The 15527-nt window shown below is 36.5% G+C and overlaps 1 protein-coding gene across 1 annotated transcript in view; it reads left to right on the forward strand.

The window, feature by feature from the left end:
- Positions 1–15527, forward strand: part of LOC150076146 (calmegin-like) — a 308067-nt gene that overhangs the window by 85010 nt on the left and 207530 nt on the right. The window contains exons 6-7 of the mRNA XM_090387267.1: positions 4374–4438; positions 11745–11821. Of these exons, the coding sequence (XP_090243393.1) occupies positions 4374–4438; positions 11745–11821 (142 nt within the window). The remainder of the gene's footprint in view (positions 1–4373; positions 4439–11744; positions 11822–15527) is intronic.

The following is a 15527-nucleotide window of genomic DNA, read 5'->3' on the forward strand; positions in this document are numbered from 1 at the left end:
TTGTCTTATATCTCGCAAAAAGGATTCTTCTGCTCCTGCTTATCTTTAGTGACACTCGGATTTCTAGGCAAAATGATATATCTCTTTTGGGGATTACCCTGACTTCTAATCTCTCTTGGCACAAGCACATTACAAATATTGCTTCCTCTGCATCTAAAAAACTTGGTTTTCTCTTTCACTCTCGGCGTTACTTTTCTTCCAGACAGCTGCTCACTCTGTATAAATTGCAAATCTGCCCAGCCATGGAATATTGTTCCCACATCTAGGGTGGTGCCCCCAAAACCTCTCTCAGGCTTCTTGATTCCATTCAGAAGAGGGCAGTTAGGTTAATTAATGATTCATCTCTAACAGTCTCTCCACTCGCTTTCTCATAGACGTACTGTTTTTGCTGCTGCATGCCTCTTCTACAGATACTTCCCTGGGCACTGTTCTTCTGAATTGGCTTCTATAATTCCTGCTCTTTCTTTCAAAACAGTCCGAACACGTGCCACCCACAGTCAACATCCATTTACTGTCCAACTTCAAACCCACAGAACCAACTTTTCATCTTCCTCATTTATTCATTCAACTGCCGTTTTCTGGAACAACCTTCCTTCATACATATTTCCTGAAAATCACAATCTACAGAAGTTCAAGTCCAATGTCAACAAATATCTTCTTTCATCTTCCCAACCTCCAACCCAAGCACGGTACAAGTACTATAGGTTCTAATACCTCTCGTGTTTGGGGTTCACATAAAAAAAAAAAAAAAAAAAAGTTGGAAAATTTGGACTGGTAATTAGAAATGATAAAGTAGACAGTAGTAGTGGCATGTGATGCAAGAAAGCAAGTGTATGAGCTTATGCAGCATCAGCAAAAAAAAAAAAAAAAAAAAATCACAGCATTCCCCCCCCCAAATGCCTGTTCAGTTCCTCCTTAAATTTATTCAACCTATCAACTTCCACAATGACAGATGGAAGTTTGTTTCAGCAGTTAACCACCAGCTGGCTAAAGGCAAATTTCTGCACATCTATTCTACATCTGTCCTTTCTTAATTTTAATTTATGCACCCTTAGGTTCGTAATCTGAACAAGTGAAAGGATCCCATCAGAATTCAGCATGCTCAACCCATTCAAGGCCTTATACACCTCAATCAGATCACTGCACAGGTGCCTAGTCTCCAGCCACTGCAATTTGCTGAACTTAAGCCTCTCTTGGTAAGAGGATCCCTTCATTCCCCTCGCTAATCTTGTTGCCCTTCTCTGTACATGCTCAAGTAAATCTACATCCTTCCTAAAATGAGGCCTCCAGACCTTTAAGCAGTACTCAAGGCATGGCCTGACCATTGCCTTATACAGAGGGACAATCACCTCCTTTTCCCTGCTAGCAAAATTCCTATATATCATTGACAAAACCCCATGACCTGCCTTGGCAGCCTGTCTGCATTGCTCAGAAAACTTCATATCTGACTGCACAATTACTCCCAGGTCTTTTTCATTTTCTACCACGTTAAGTGTAGTACCACACAGTTGGTACGTTTCTCTGGGGGTTACTTCTACCTATATGCAGTACTTTGCATTTGTCAAGGTTAAACTTCAGTTGCCACTTCTTAGCCCATCTGCCCAAATTATCTAGATCCTGTTGCAGTAGTACACTGCCATTGCTGTCATTAACAACCCTGCCAACCTTTGTATCATCTGCAAACTTCGATATTAAGCCTGATATACCTTCATCAATATCATTGATAAATATACAAAACAACAGTGGACCCAACACCAAACCTTGTGGGACTCCACTAATAACATTAGTCCATGAAGAGCAGCACCCAATGGGTGCTGCATACAGCACCCATTAACAGTTATTCAGTTCTGCCAGGAGAAGGACCTGATAGTTGTCAATACACGATTTAAACAGCCACCAAGAAGGCTACATACTTGGAAATCACCACAAGACAGAACAAAATTAAGGAAATCAAATTGATTATATAATGATCAACAAAAGATTCTGCAATAGTGTGTTAACAGCAAAGACATATCCAGAAGCAGATATTACATCAGACCATAATCCAGTGGTAACAGTGCTGAGCTTAAAGCTCCCAAAAAGGCAGAAAAAAGAAGCCTTCAGATAGACAGAAGAAAGCTGAATGACGAGATAGTGCAGACATTTACAAAAATAGAAACACAGGTAGAAGTTTGGAGTCAATAGAACCAAAGAAGTAAATGAAAGTCCTGAAATGATGTGGGATAACATGAAGACTACCATTAAGATAGCAGAGAAAACCATTTTGAAAAAAAGGGAGATAGAAAAAGAAACATGCTTGGATGAGAAGAAATATTAGAGCTGATGGAAAAGAGAAGTTACAAAAACAAACATGAACAAAAATAATAGGAGAAGTTGTAAAATTGAACAGAAGAAGCTAAGGGCTTATGGCTGGAAGAGATGCCAAGAAATTGAGAAACTGCAGAAAAGGCATGATTATTCTAATCTGCATAGAAAAGTAAAGGAAATGGCTGGATTGTACAAGAAAAAGACCCAGATGCACATTGTTGATGAAAAGGGAAAGCAGTGATGGATTTGAAAGAAAAAAAGCAGACCTGGGAAAAGTATATATCACAGTTGTTCAACGAGAATGAAGAGACAGAAAGAAGCGTGAAGGAAACAGATCCTGATGGCCCACAGATACTTAAAATGAGGTGATGAAGGCTTTGAAAATGGCAAAGAGTGATAAAGCTGCTGGAGAGGATGGAATAGTGAGAGAATATCCAAAACCTGGGTGAAAATGGCATTGAGGCTTTGAATTTTATGAATTCACAAAGTTTATGAATCGGGGAAGATTCCTCAGGATTGGTTGAAGTCAACTGTCATACCATTGCCAAAAAAGCCAAATGCAAAAAATTGTGCAGAATATTGAATGATCAGCCTCATGAGTCATACATTAGAGATATTCTTAAGAATAATCAATCTTTTCATCCAGGATAAATGTGAAAAGGAAACAAGGAAGACTCAGTTTGAATTTAGGAAAGGTGTAGGTACCAGAAAAGCTATGTTCGGTATTAATAGAAAGATGTCTGGAAAAAATGCAACAAGATATTTATGCTTTTTTCATAAACTATGAAAAAGCATTTGACAAAGTTCAACTTAAAAAATTGTTTGCTATCCTGCTCCATATAAACCTAGACAGCAAAGACATCCAAATAATTGAGAATCTGTACTATAATCAGTGCTGTGGTGAGAATGGAAGATGAGCTTACAGAAGAAATTAAGATAGAGGTGTTTGACAGGGGTGCATTCTATCTCTATTACTATTCAATCTATATTCTGATAAAATTATAAAGGAGGTATTGGAAGATAGAGCAGGAGGAATTATTTTAAATGGAATAGTCATCAATAATATTAGCTATGCCGATGATACAGTTATCATTGCAAGAAGTGATCCTGATCTTCAAACACTTGTGGAAATAGTTAATGCAGAAAGTAATAAGATGAATTTTTGGATAAATCCTAGTAAGAATAAATGGATGGTAGTTGGCTCCAAGAATTATACAAATCTCACCCTTATGGTTAATGGGAGACTGATTGAAAAGTTATGTCTATAGGAAGAGAAATTAATGACCGGGGATGATTTGACTGAAATTAAAAGAAGAGTTGAAATAGCAAGATCAGTCTTTTGCAAAATGAAAGGTGTTTTATGTAATCTGCAATTGGATCTAAATCTTTGACTAAGAGTAATGGAGTGCTACATCTGGTCCACACTACTCTATGACTGTGAGACTTGGACATTAAAGAAAGCAACAATTAAGAAATTGGAGGCATTCGAGATGTACATGTATAGAAGGATATTGTGTATTCCATGGACAGCTAAAGTTACAGATATGAAAGTATTGAGATCAGTCAGCAGAGAAAGGAAATTGCTGGCTCTAATCAAGAATGGAAACTTCTTTTTTTGGTCACATTATGAGACATAAAGAAGAGTATGCAATGCCACAAATCATCCTGACTGGAAGAATTAATGGTGAGAGGAAGAAGAAGAATATCATGGCTGGATAATTTGAAGGAATGGACAGGCAAAACTGTGGAACAATTATTTCATGATGTTTACAACCAATGCTGATCACCAACCCCAAACGGGATGGCAACCTATGATGATGACGACGACCACTAAAACCGGTCTTTCCAATTCACTACTTTTTTTTTTATTTGTTTGACCCTTGGGGTTATGCTTAATACAGGTTTTAGCATATCTGTAACAATTAAGTGAATAATGTTTCTGTAGAATTTTTAAAGATATTGGAATGTTTTCTTATTTTAAATTACATATGAAAACTGCTTTTGCATGCATGTCATTACAAGCTGTTGTTTAAGTATCCATGGTAATCTATTTTTCGTATGACTAGGTAAATGGGATGTTGAACAAACACAGAAAAATTCCTTGAGCGGAGACTTGGGTCTAGTCTTAAAGGTAATTATTACATATTTTTGTTAATTCCTTAATATATTTTCAAGCATTTTATTACATTAAGTTTATAAACTGGTTTATAAAATTTTAGCACAATAAATTCACCTTATTACATACAATCTAACCTTGAAGTTATACCGTTACCAGGGGCAGCGTACTACTTGTTTTATAAACTTTTTTAAAAAAATTATTTATTACTATTTTTTTTTGTGTTGTAATACACAGTGCCTGAAAGACTTGGAAAATTAACCAAACATTTTTATTACAAACAAATTTAAAATTTTCAAGTTTATTTTATTTTATTATGCCAGTGGGCCAAATAGATTAATGTTTTAAATGAAAACGCTACCTTATGGGTTCTAAGATAATAATGCTGTACTTTAACATAAAAATCTTAAACAGCAATATTGCATATACAGTAGGCCCTCGATTTAACCGACTAATTGGGGGAAGGGGTGTCTGCTATTGCCAACAGTCTGTTAAATCGAATGTATTTTAAAAACATATATTAATAATGAACTTACAATGTACAGGATGTATTAAAATGTTATTATAATGTATAAGTATGAATAAAATATTATAATGTACATTGAGTGACTTATACATGCCACTAAAACATCTGTTAAAAATAAATTTACGACAGGAACCAAACTTTATTTTAATTAAACACGTCAAACACTATGCAATGTAACTAATGGAGTGTTTCCACCACTTTTTAAAATTCTCCCCTCCCCCCCTTAAAGCTCACATGGTTGTTTTCAATGTGAACATTAGTTGTTTCATTTAAATCCATTTTAGAAGGTAAAATACTTTAAAATTATTAAACTCCATTGAATAAAAAACATACAAAAAACATTAAAAACAGATACATAATATTCAATATTAATATCAGCTTAATTGAAAGAATCACAATTTTCAGAGTCAGAAACAACTTTTAAGGAATTAAACACCTCTCCCTCCATATGGAGGGAGAGGTGTTTAATTCCTTGCTGGTAGAGGGTTCTGGTGAAACAGATAGTTGAAGTGGTCTTGAAGATGTCATCGAGCTTCAGTTGCCTTACACTTTGTGCTGTTTCCTTATTAGGTTCAGGTAATGATTCAATATAATGTATGATGTAATCCATATGTTGTCTTAGCCCTTTTTGGAATGAGGTGCAACAGATTCTTCGTCTTTGTCATCATCATCATCCTGTTGTTCTCCATGAACATTTTCCGCAATCTCTCCCAGGAAATTGTCGAAATTGATGACCAGGACATCATCAGTATATCTGTAGAATATAATTTCTTCTTTGATGTTGTTTTCGAAGTAATGCAGGTAAAGGTTGGCTATGGAGCAGGAACTGCTAGCTCCCATGGCTATCCCCTAGTCTGTGCGTAAATACTGTCTTTCATAAGCACGTAATTGTTTTTGACACTAAGATTAATAAGGTCGTGCCAATATTGTTTATTGCATTTCATAATGTTTTGATGATTTTCGTAGTAGTGTAAAAGGACTTTAATTAAATTGTCATGGGATATACTGGTGAAAAGGTTTTTAAAGTCATAAGTGTATATCTGATACTATTGTTTTTGATGTATTCTAAATATTTTTTGTTATTGGAAATAATTTTAGTATTAGTGATTTGGTTGGCTATAGTATTTAATTTGTCCTCCATTAAATTACTGGATGGTTTTATGTAGCTGTTTTTGCCTGAGGTGATGAACCTTTTTCCAATCGGGACTATGGAATTTGGGGATCCAATATATGAATGGGTATTGTGTATTATCTATTTTTAATTTGAGTTTTTTGTGCATGGCTATAATTTTTTTGCTAATGCTGCTAGGTGTGGAGTTCATAAGCTTGTATGTATCACTGTGGTTCATCATCTCCTCTTTAAGCGTGTCAATGTAGAACTTTTTGCAAATAACGCTGAAGTTATTGGTTTTATTCCCCCCCCCCCCCCCCCCCCACAAGCACAAATATAAACCCTCGTGGCTTTCAAAACACTCACATTGACACAGGATATATTGCCTACAGCAATTTCACCATCACACCATAATCTACAAAAGGCACATCTCCGCAGTATAATCTTATCAACATATAAAACAACCAGAAGGTGGGAATTGACCCCCTTTTCAGTCTGGCCACCACAGAACAAGAAGGAAGTAAGAACCTTTCTCATTTATTCTGATACATACCCAACGGGTATGTATCAGAATAAATGAGAAAGGTTCTTACCTATCACCTATCCCAGTTTGTTGTTTCTGACACTACATTGACAAACTTTAAATTTAAAAAATTTAAAAATTTTACGAAAATTAAACTAAAGATATTATCCAATCTCATCGAATTTCTATTAATTTTAAGTTTAATACTATCACTTAAAAATTAATAATTGGCAAAACTGGTATGGGGACAACAGAAACGGGTAGGTATGAGACATTCCTTTAGTCTGGCTATCGTTCTGCTCAAAGCCCCTGATGAAGTAGCAGACAGATGGCCAAGTGAGGGAATGTTATTTGCAATTTACATTGTTTATTATCATTTTTATTGTTATTTTCATTATTTAGCATCATTATTTTTAATACCATTTCATTAATATAATGTTTATAGGCCTCCCAGGCTAAAGCTAGTTTACATTTGCTAACTTGGTAGCCTGGTCCATATACAATTCCCTACAGATAAATACCATTTAATTAAATAAAATTGACCAATATATGTGTATACAGGGCATTTAAAAAATACATGGCATAACTTCAGGAATGAGTTCCTCGTATGTAGATAATAAAAATATTTTATATCAACATAGTTCTGGAAATGCTTGGTTTCAGAGTTTTGAAGGTCTGTCTGTGACACTTAACTGTTCACATCACCTTATAGTAATTGTTCAAAATGTCCACCTTCTGCCTGAATACAGGCCTCACATGGACTTGCGAAGACGATGCCAAATTCCTGGCATGTTTTGTATTGTCTCACAACCCGCTACAATTCGATTGTGGAGAGTTTCCACATCAGCTGCTGGAGTTTCCACATCAGCAAATGGCCCCACAAGAAAAAACCTAGTGGGTTTAAATGAGGTGAATATGGAGGCCAGGCAGTTGGTTCACCCCTCTACTTCAGGAGTCATAGATCTTGGTCATCCTCTGTCTGCAGCACAAGGTGTAAAGGTCCCATGTTCACAAAGACGGTGATGGACACCTTCAAACGTTTTCTTGTCTGGACATCTTCGTTCTGGGAACATTTCGTGGTACAAACGACGAGCCTCCAGAGCATTGCCGTCTGCCAAACCGTACATAAAGTGCATATCCGCTTGCTCCTGATTTGAGTACATGGTTGGAATGGAAAACCACCAGATTCTGTCAGTATCTTGTGATTCAAGGAGTCAATATGGGTTCTGTCCCAGACGTTCCTGCAAGGATGCGCTTGTGAACTTTGTCTCTTCAGTTCAAAACTCTGTACATAAATATACCCTGGCCATTTTCATTGACTTTGAGGGTGCCCTTTGACTCCCTCTGGTGGGAGAGTGTCCTGGAGCATTTGTGATTGGCTAGGTGCTCCAACCACCTTTTACCTTTTAATCCGTAATTACTTTGCCAATAGAACCATAATAGTCAAGGCTAAACATAGCCGAGTATAGAGATCAGTATCTAGAGGGTGCCCACAGGGCTCTATATTGGGTCCTTTTACATGGAACATGGTGCTGCAGCAGTGGCTCTCCCGATCTTTCGATAACGTCAAAATAATAGTGTATGCAGATGATCTCACCATCTTGGTAAATGGTAACTCTAGGGCCGATCTTGAAACTACCACAAATTTTGTTCTACGGGATCTCTACGGTTGTACTGTGGTCAATAAGCTTAAAATCAGCTTGTCAAAAACAAAGATGATGATTCTTGGATCATAGTTGGATATTTCTCGTCCTCCATTGGTCAAGGTCAACAACATTCGTCTCCCCATAGTTAGAGTACAAGCTTCTAGGAGTGGTAATTGATTCCAGTCTCAATTTTATTCCTCACTTGACAAACATATCATCTAAGATACGTAGATTTACTGGTGCAATTGTTAGGGTGTCCTGTGTTGAATGGGAGCTCTCCAGAAAAACTTTAAGAATCTATTACAATGCAGTTTTCCTCCCTCTGATCATGTTTTTCTGCCGGTGCATGGTTTCGCAGGGCACAGCTCAAACACTTCAAAGCAAACTCACCTCATTGTAGAGAACCATTTTGCAGTGTTTAGTTAAGGCATGCAGGACAGTCTCGACGCAAGCTCTGCAAGTACTAGCTGGAACATTACCTTTAGACTTGCAAGTTACTAAAAAACCAGATTGAGACCGAATTTCTTGGAATAACCATCAACCTTCAAGATGATACTAAAAGAGAAAGAAGGAGACTGTGGAACGAGTTAGTTAACATCTGGCAGTCTCGATGGGATACAGCTCCCGTTGGTGCAACAATGAGAAAATTTATACCACAAGTTTCATTTCTCCTTGAAAAGTGTGTTCGATTGTGGTTCTGCATGGACATATTCACATCCTACCTGTTGACAGGACGTGGATCGATGAACCAGTCTTTTTGGGTTCAATTTATCACAAACAGACCTCTGTTCGTGTGAATCACCAGAGAGTTGGGATCACATCTTGTTTCATTGCTCCCTGTATGATGATCTCAGACTTCCTCTTCAAGCACTTCCTAATTTTCAACCAGGACAGGAGTCGTCTCTGCTTCAAAGCTTGGAGTCGTATCAGATTCTTCAGGTTTTCACTTAAGGCATATTTCTTCGAAGGCGTTCAGTGTCAACAGATCTCAACAGAATGCAGCACAATGGTCCTGCTGATGCATAGCTGGTTAGATCTCCTTTAATAATATATAAACTGAAGAAGTGAAATTTTTCCTCGGACTGCAGACAAAATTAAGTGCTTTCTCTCTCTCTCTCTTTTTTTTAGGAGCACCACTACTTTCTTTTATTTGATTATTTATTAAATTACATTTTTTAAAAAATTTAATATATTAAAAAAAAGCACCACTTTTTTTTTGTTTACAAATTTATTTAGTGTTTTTTTTTTTTTTTTTAGCAGCACCACTACCTTCTTCCATATTACTTATTTTTATTTATTTATTATTTTTATTATTATTTTTTTATACATATTTTATTTTCTTCTGCTTCATTTTTATTCATTTCAGTTCCATATCCAGTACCATGGGTAATGTTTTTTTTTTTTCCCCCCCCCCCTCTGGAATGGGTCCCCAGAGGATCCTGGCCTACCTTCTGGTAACGTCAGATGGGTCAGAGTCTCTCTCTCTTGAGACAGTACGTGCTTTACATGGACTGGCCCACCTTCCCGTGGTGTGGAAGAGTACCCAGAATCATCTGTCCAGGTGACTGATGCTTCTGGGTAGCCAAGCAGCCAGAACAGAACAACAGAATACACACACATAATACACACAAACCGACGTCACACACATATTGGGCCCATTTGTAGTGATTCTGTTATTCACAGAGATAGGAGGCAGAGTTGAACAAACGTTCTAGGAGCCGCCTTTTACATATACACATGTCCACAGTACCTTGTGATGAAGGAAATCACTTGTGGGAGATAAGACATTCCAGTTAATAACTCGGGAACCAAGCATTTCTGGAACTACGTTGATATAAAATATTTTTATTGTCTACATATGAGGAACTCATTCCTGAAGTTATGCTGTGTGTGTATTACTGCAAATTTTCCCAAATTATATCATGTTTATCCTGGCTGGCATGAGGTTGTCACTTAAGCCCACAACAGGGGCCAGCAATCTCGAAATTTAGTGCAACAAAGTAACTCAATTTTTTGGTTCAACAGGCAAGGTGCACCCTGGCAAGCCCTTGCTATGACTTTTTTTTTTTTTTTAATTTTTATTTAATGACTTAACTGTTAATTTTCAGTTGGTAAATGGTTACATGTCAGTAAACCTCAAGGGTTTTTTCTCCCTCAGTGAAATGAATAATAGATTTTACTTTTATAAAATTAAAGATAATAGAACATAGATGCCACAGTTACCTGTACGTATTTAAATAAATCCACAAAAAATTCATTTTGTTTAAAATTAAATTAATTTTTTTTTTTTTTTTTTGCTACAAGGAACAGCAACTATTGAAACGTTATAGGTTGTGTATATATGGACTATTTTAGCGTATTTGCTGAAATTGGCCATAGTGAAATGATGTGGCATCCTGAAGAGATATCGTTTTACATATATCAGCCAGTTACCAAGTTTAATAAATATAACTGCAAAAAGTTTAAAAATAAGACGATATGGTTAAGTAGAAGATTAATTATATGTTTGTTGCATATTGGCATACATCCAACTACGTATGGATACATATGCTTACCATGTCCAGGGCTGTTACTAACATGGATGGAAATCATGCTCCCAGATAACCCGAGCACCAGCTTTATATTCTTCAGTCATATACTGTTTGCTTTCCTGCAATTTAATATTTTCTACAATTTAAGTTAACAGAAATAGACAAGATATCTATTTCTATCCTAATTTTGTCTCTTGTTAGTTAAACAGCTATACAATTGTCTCTAACTACAACATGTACACAAAATATGAAAATATATATATACTTACAAGTTCTGTGTAGCCAGTTGTAAGTAGGTGAGCCGGGTGGGTAAAGTGCCTGCCTAGCAACCCAAAGGCCGCTGGTTCGAATCCCACCTCGGGCATGGATCAAAGTACTGCAAAAAACCTTGGGAGGTGCATTATGGCCACAGAAGCTGATGCGTCAACAACTACCAAAAAAAAAAAAAAAAAAAAAAAGTAAGTAGGCGAGTATAATTAAAACACTGATACAGAAATCACACACACACACACACACACACACACACACACACACACACACACACACACACACACACACACACACACACACACACACACACACACAATTATATATGTTATTATTATATATAATAATAAAATAACACTATTGTACTACATAAATTATTGTAATTCTAAAGAATACAAAAATACAGGTACATACCATAATTAATACTGTGAAAAGGATATAAGGCATTATCCTTATAAAGCAATAATTTATTTGCATTACGGTGGTACAAAAAGTAAATGACTACTCCTAATCCAGTTTTTGAGATTTTTTCTTACTGTGAAAGTACGTAAAACAATTCATTGTTTCTCACTGATTTCCAATCTGCCACATTTTAATTGCTGCCAAGTGCAGAGTAATTCTTGATTGAACTTCATTTAGCATGCTTTGCATTGTAATATTATTTATTATGGTATCTTTGTTGATCTTTTAATTTAATTTTTTTCCTTCTAATTTTAGTCCAAAGCCCATCATCATGCTATTTCTTCACGACTAGAAAAGCCATTCTTGTTTGACAACAAACCATTTATCCTACAGTAAGTATAGTGAAAGTAGAAATTGCCTTCTTTATTAAATTTTTTATTTGCTTGAAAGAAGAGCATTCTTTACATAATCTTGATGGTAAGAATTATTTAATTGCTGGAGTTCTTTGAATTCATCTTCCAGCTGCATCTGAATTCATCTTCCAGCTTGAAAACATTTTTTTTCAACAGATATTTCTAATTTGGAAATAAACAAAGTTATAATCAGACAAGGTTATTTTATCAAATAATTAAATTTCATTCTGCACAGTGTGAGCAATCCTTTTACTCAGCAGTGTAATCTCTTTAATGTTTGTTCTCAGGTAACCCTGGGCTCACTTGTCAGCAGTGTGTATTGTAGGATAACTGCCACTGTATCAGTTATGAATGATTATGTTGACCACTGTTACAGAAATGTGCATGCTTATGAACCCTTTCGAACTTCTTGAACTGAAATTCTGTTTTTTTTTTTTTTTTGCATCAGAAATCACAATACATTAGTTTGGTTACAGTGACTTCAGATAACTTACTATGCTGTTCTCAGATGTTTGTAATGATGGCCAACTGTAGCTCACTATGGTATCAAGCATCTGGTAATGCAAATAATCATGGGTTAAGAAGGAAAAACAAGATGTTTGATTTTAGAACAAATGATAATGATTGGGTGGAGAAGATTGATTGATTGATTGATTATAGAGTTTGAATGTAGCTGTGAAAGGTGTAACGATAAGAAATGGATACATTTAACATTTGAGAAAGATTTTTGCTGACATAATTGTGGTTGTTTTTAGATTTTCTCGGTCTTTGTGTGTGTTAATGTAAAAAGGTGGATTTTCAACTTGCATAACTTAGGAAATCTGTTGGAGTAAATGAAGATGCCAGGAGATTAATGATGCTTGAAAATGCAAAACAATAAATACACAAAATAAAAATAAAGTAATACAAACACACTGTACTCATATATTAAGTTGTGCAGGTAGGAGATTTTATTTGAAGATAATAAAGCACTCAAAGCCTACATTAGTATTATTATGTTTATTTCTGAATAGGAAATATGTACATAATGGGGTCAAACATTTTTTTTTCAACAGATATTTCCAATTTGGAAATAAACAGAGTAAAATCAGTGTAGGTTTTCAGTATTTTATTAACTTCAAATTTTAGGTTTACCTTCAAAATTCAAGGTTTACCTATGCACCATACTGCTGAAGGAATACCTAAGAGATTTTAAATATGAAGGCAGATTCTCTGATTTTGATAATTCTGTAATTGAGATGTATGGTGGCTATTACCGCATTAATTTCCTAAGGTTTTACGGATGGACGGGGGGGGGGGGGGAGTTGTTTAGAATTGGAGAACTGGTTAAATTTTAAATTGCTGTAGGCCTCATCTTGTAAAAGATTGATTATTTTTATTATTATTTTTTTTTATAAGGGTATCTTTGGACTGTGTTATCTGTTTGTCAGTAAATTAAGTCTTTTAAAATGATTCAACTATAAGTAAGTTCTTGCATGAAATCTTTTGTGCATGCTTACCAAGTTAATCATAAATACTTCATCTAAGGATGGACACGTTTAATTTCTTAGAAAAACAAACTCAGTTTAGTAGACAATTTTAGCATTAGCATTAGTAGAGGCATTTGATGCAAGAAAGCAAGCTTATGCAGCATCAGCCAAAAAAAAAAAAAAAAACCCCCTTCCACTTCACCCCTCTGTTCGTTCAAAATACCTGTCCAGCTGAGCCTTAAACTTATTTAGGCTATCAACCTCCACCACAAGGGATGGCAGTCTGTTCCACCAACCAACCACCCGCTGGCTAAAGGCAAATTTCCGCACGTCTATCCTACATCTGTCTTTCCTCAATTTGAATTTATGCCCTCTCAGGTGATTTTTCTGAGCTAGAGGAAGAATCCCATCAGCATTGAGCATGCTTAAACCATTCAAGGCTTTATACACCTCTATCAGATCACCTCGCTGGTGCCTAGTCTCCAGACACTGTAATTTGCAAAACTTAAGCCTTTCTTCGTAAGAGCACCCCTTTGTTCCATTCACTAATCTTGTTGCCCTTCTCTGTACTTGTTCCAGCAGCTCTACATCCTTCTTGAAATGAGGCCTCCAGACCTGTATACAGTACTCTAAATGTGGCCTGACCATTGCCTTATACAATGGAATAATCACCTCCTTATCCCTGCTGGAAAAATTCCTGTATATCATTGACAATACTCCATGAGCTACTCTTGCAGCCCGTCTGCACTGCTCAGAGAACTTCATATCTGCCTGCACAATCACCCCCAAGTCCCTTTCATTCTCTACCACCGTCAGTGTAGTACCACAGAGTTGATACGTTGCTCTGGGGTTGCTTTTTCCCATGTGTAGTACTTTACATTTGTCAATGTTAAACTTCATTTGCCACCTCTCAGCCCATCTGCTCAACCTTTCCAGATCCTGTTGCAGCAGCATAGTGTCAGTAGTGTCCTTGACAACCCTGCCAACCTTTGTATCATCTGCAAACTTGGACATTAAGCTTGATATATCATCATCAATATCATTTATGAATACAGAAAACAATAATGGACCCAACACTGAGCCCTGAGGGACTCCACTAATAACATTAGTCCACGATGAGCAGTGTCCATTGATTACCACTCTCTGTCTTCTCCCCCTCAACCACCCCTTTATCCATAGCAGCAATTTGCCTCCAATGTCACACTGCTCCAATTTGTGTAGCAGTCTTCCATGTGCAACAGTATCAAAAGCCTTTCTAAGATCCAAGTATATGATATCAAAGTTATTCCCTGCATCCAGTTCTTTTGTGACTGCATCATAGTATCCAATCAAGTTGGTCAGGCATGACTTCCCCTTAACAAATCCATGCTGTGTCTGAGCTATAACTGAAGTCTTGTCTAAATGATCCTGCAGTGCTTCTTTAACCAGTGCCTCCATTAATTTTCCTGGAACAGAAGTTAAGCTCACAGGTCTATAATTACTTGTGTCAGCCTTTGATCCTCCTTTGTGAATTGGGGTCACATTTGCACATTTCCAGTCTATGGGTACCTCCCCTGAGTCCAAGGAAGCTCTCATAATTATGGCTAAGAGTTTGCTTACTTCCTTTGCTGCCTCCTTTAATATAACTGGATAGATCCCATCCACCCCGGGTGCCTTTCTTGTGTTTATCTTCAACAGTTTCTCCTCCACTTTACTCCCAGTTATTTCAAGATTCTGTAGCTTACTGCTAGAGTTGAATACACCTCTGGCATTCCCCTTGCTGAATAACTCCTCATGTGTGAATGTCGATGCAAAATATTCATTTAGTTTGTTAGCTACCTGAGCAGGATCATCAACAGTTGACCCATCAATATCAAGTGGACCAATCTGATTCATCCCCTTCTTTCTAGAGTTTACATAAGTAAAGAACTCTTTGCTGTTTTTCTTTGCATCCCTTGCCAAGGATTTCTCGTAATCTGCCTTCGCCTGCCTAACCTCCTTTGTAACTTGGTTGCATATCAACTTGTATCTATCATAAGCTTCTGTGTCATGTGTTAATTTGTAAGTATCCCATGCATTTTTCTTCTCTGCCATATGCCTCATTAGTTCATCTGACATCCATTTTGGCCTAAACCTTGAACAATATTTCTTAGTTGGTATGTAAAGCCTAGTAGCTTCCAAGATAAGTTCTTTGAATGCTTCCCATTTTGAATTTGCTGTTGGTAACATCATCAGTT

The sequence above is a fragment of the Mastigoproctus giganteus genome, chromosome 13 (assembly GCF_048544385.1).
Source record: "Mastigoproctus giganteus isolate SK-2022 chromosome 13, ASM4854438v1, whole genome shotgun sequence".
NCBI classification, from domain to species: domain Eukaryota; kingdom Metazoa; phylum Arthropoda; class Arachnida; order Uropygi; family Thelyphonidae; genus Mastigoproctus; species Mastigoproctus giganteus.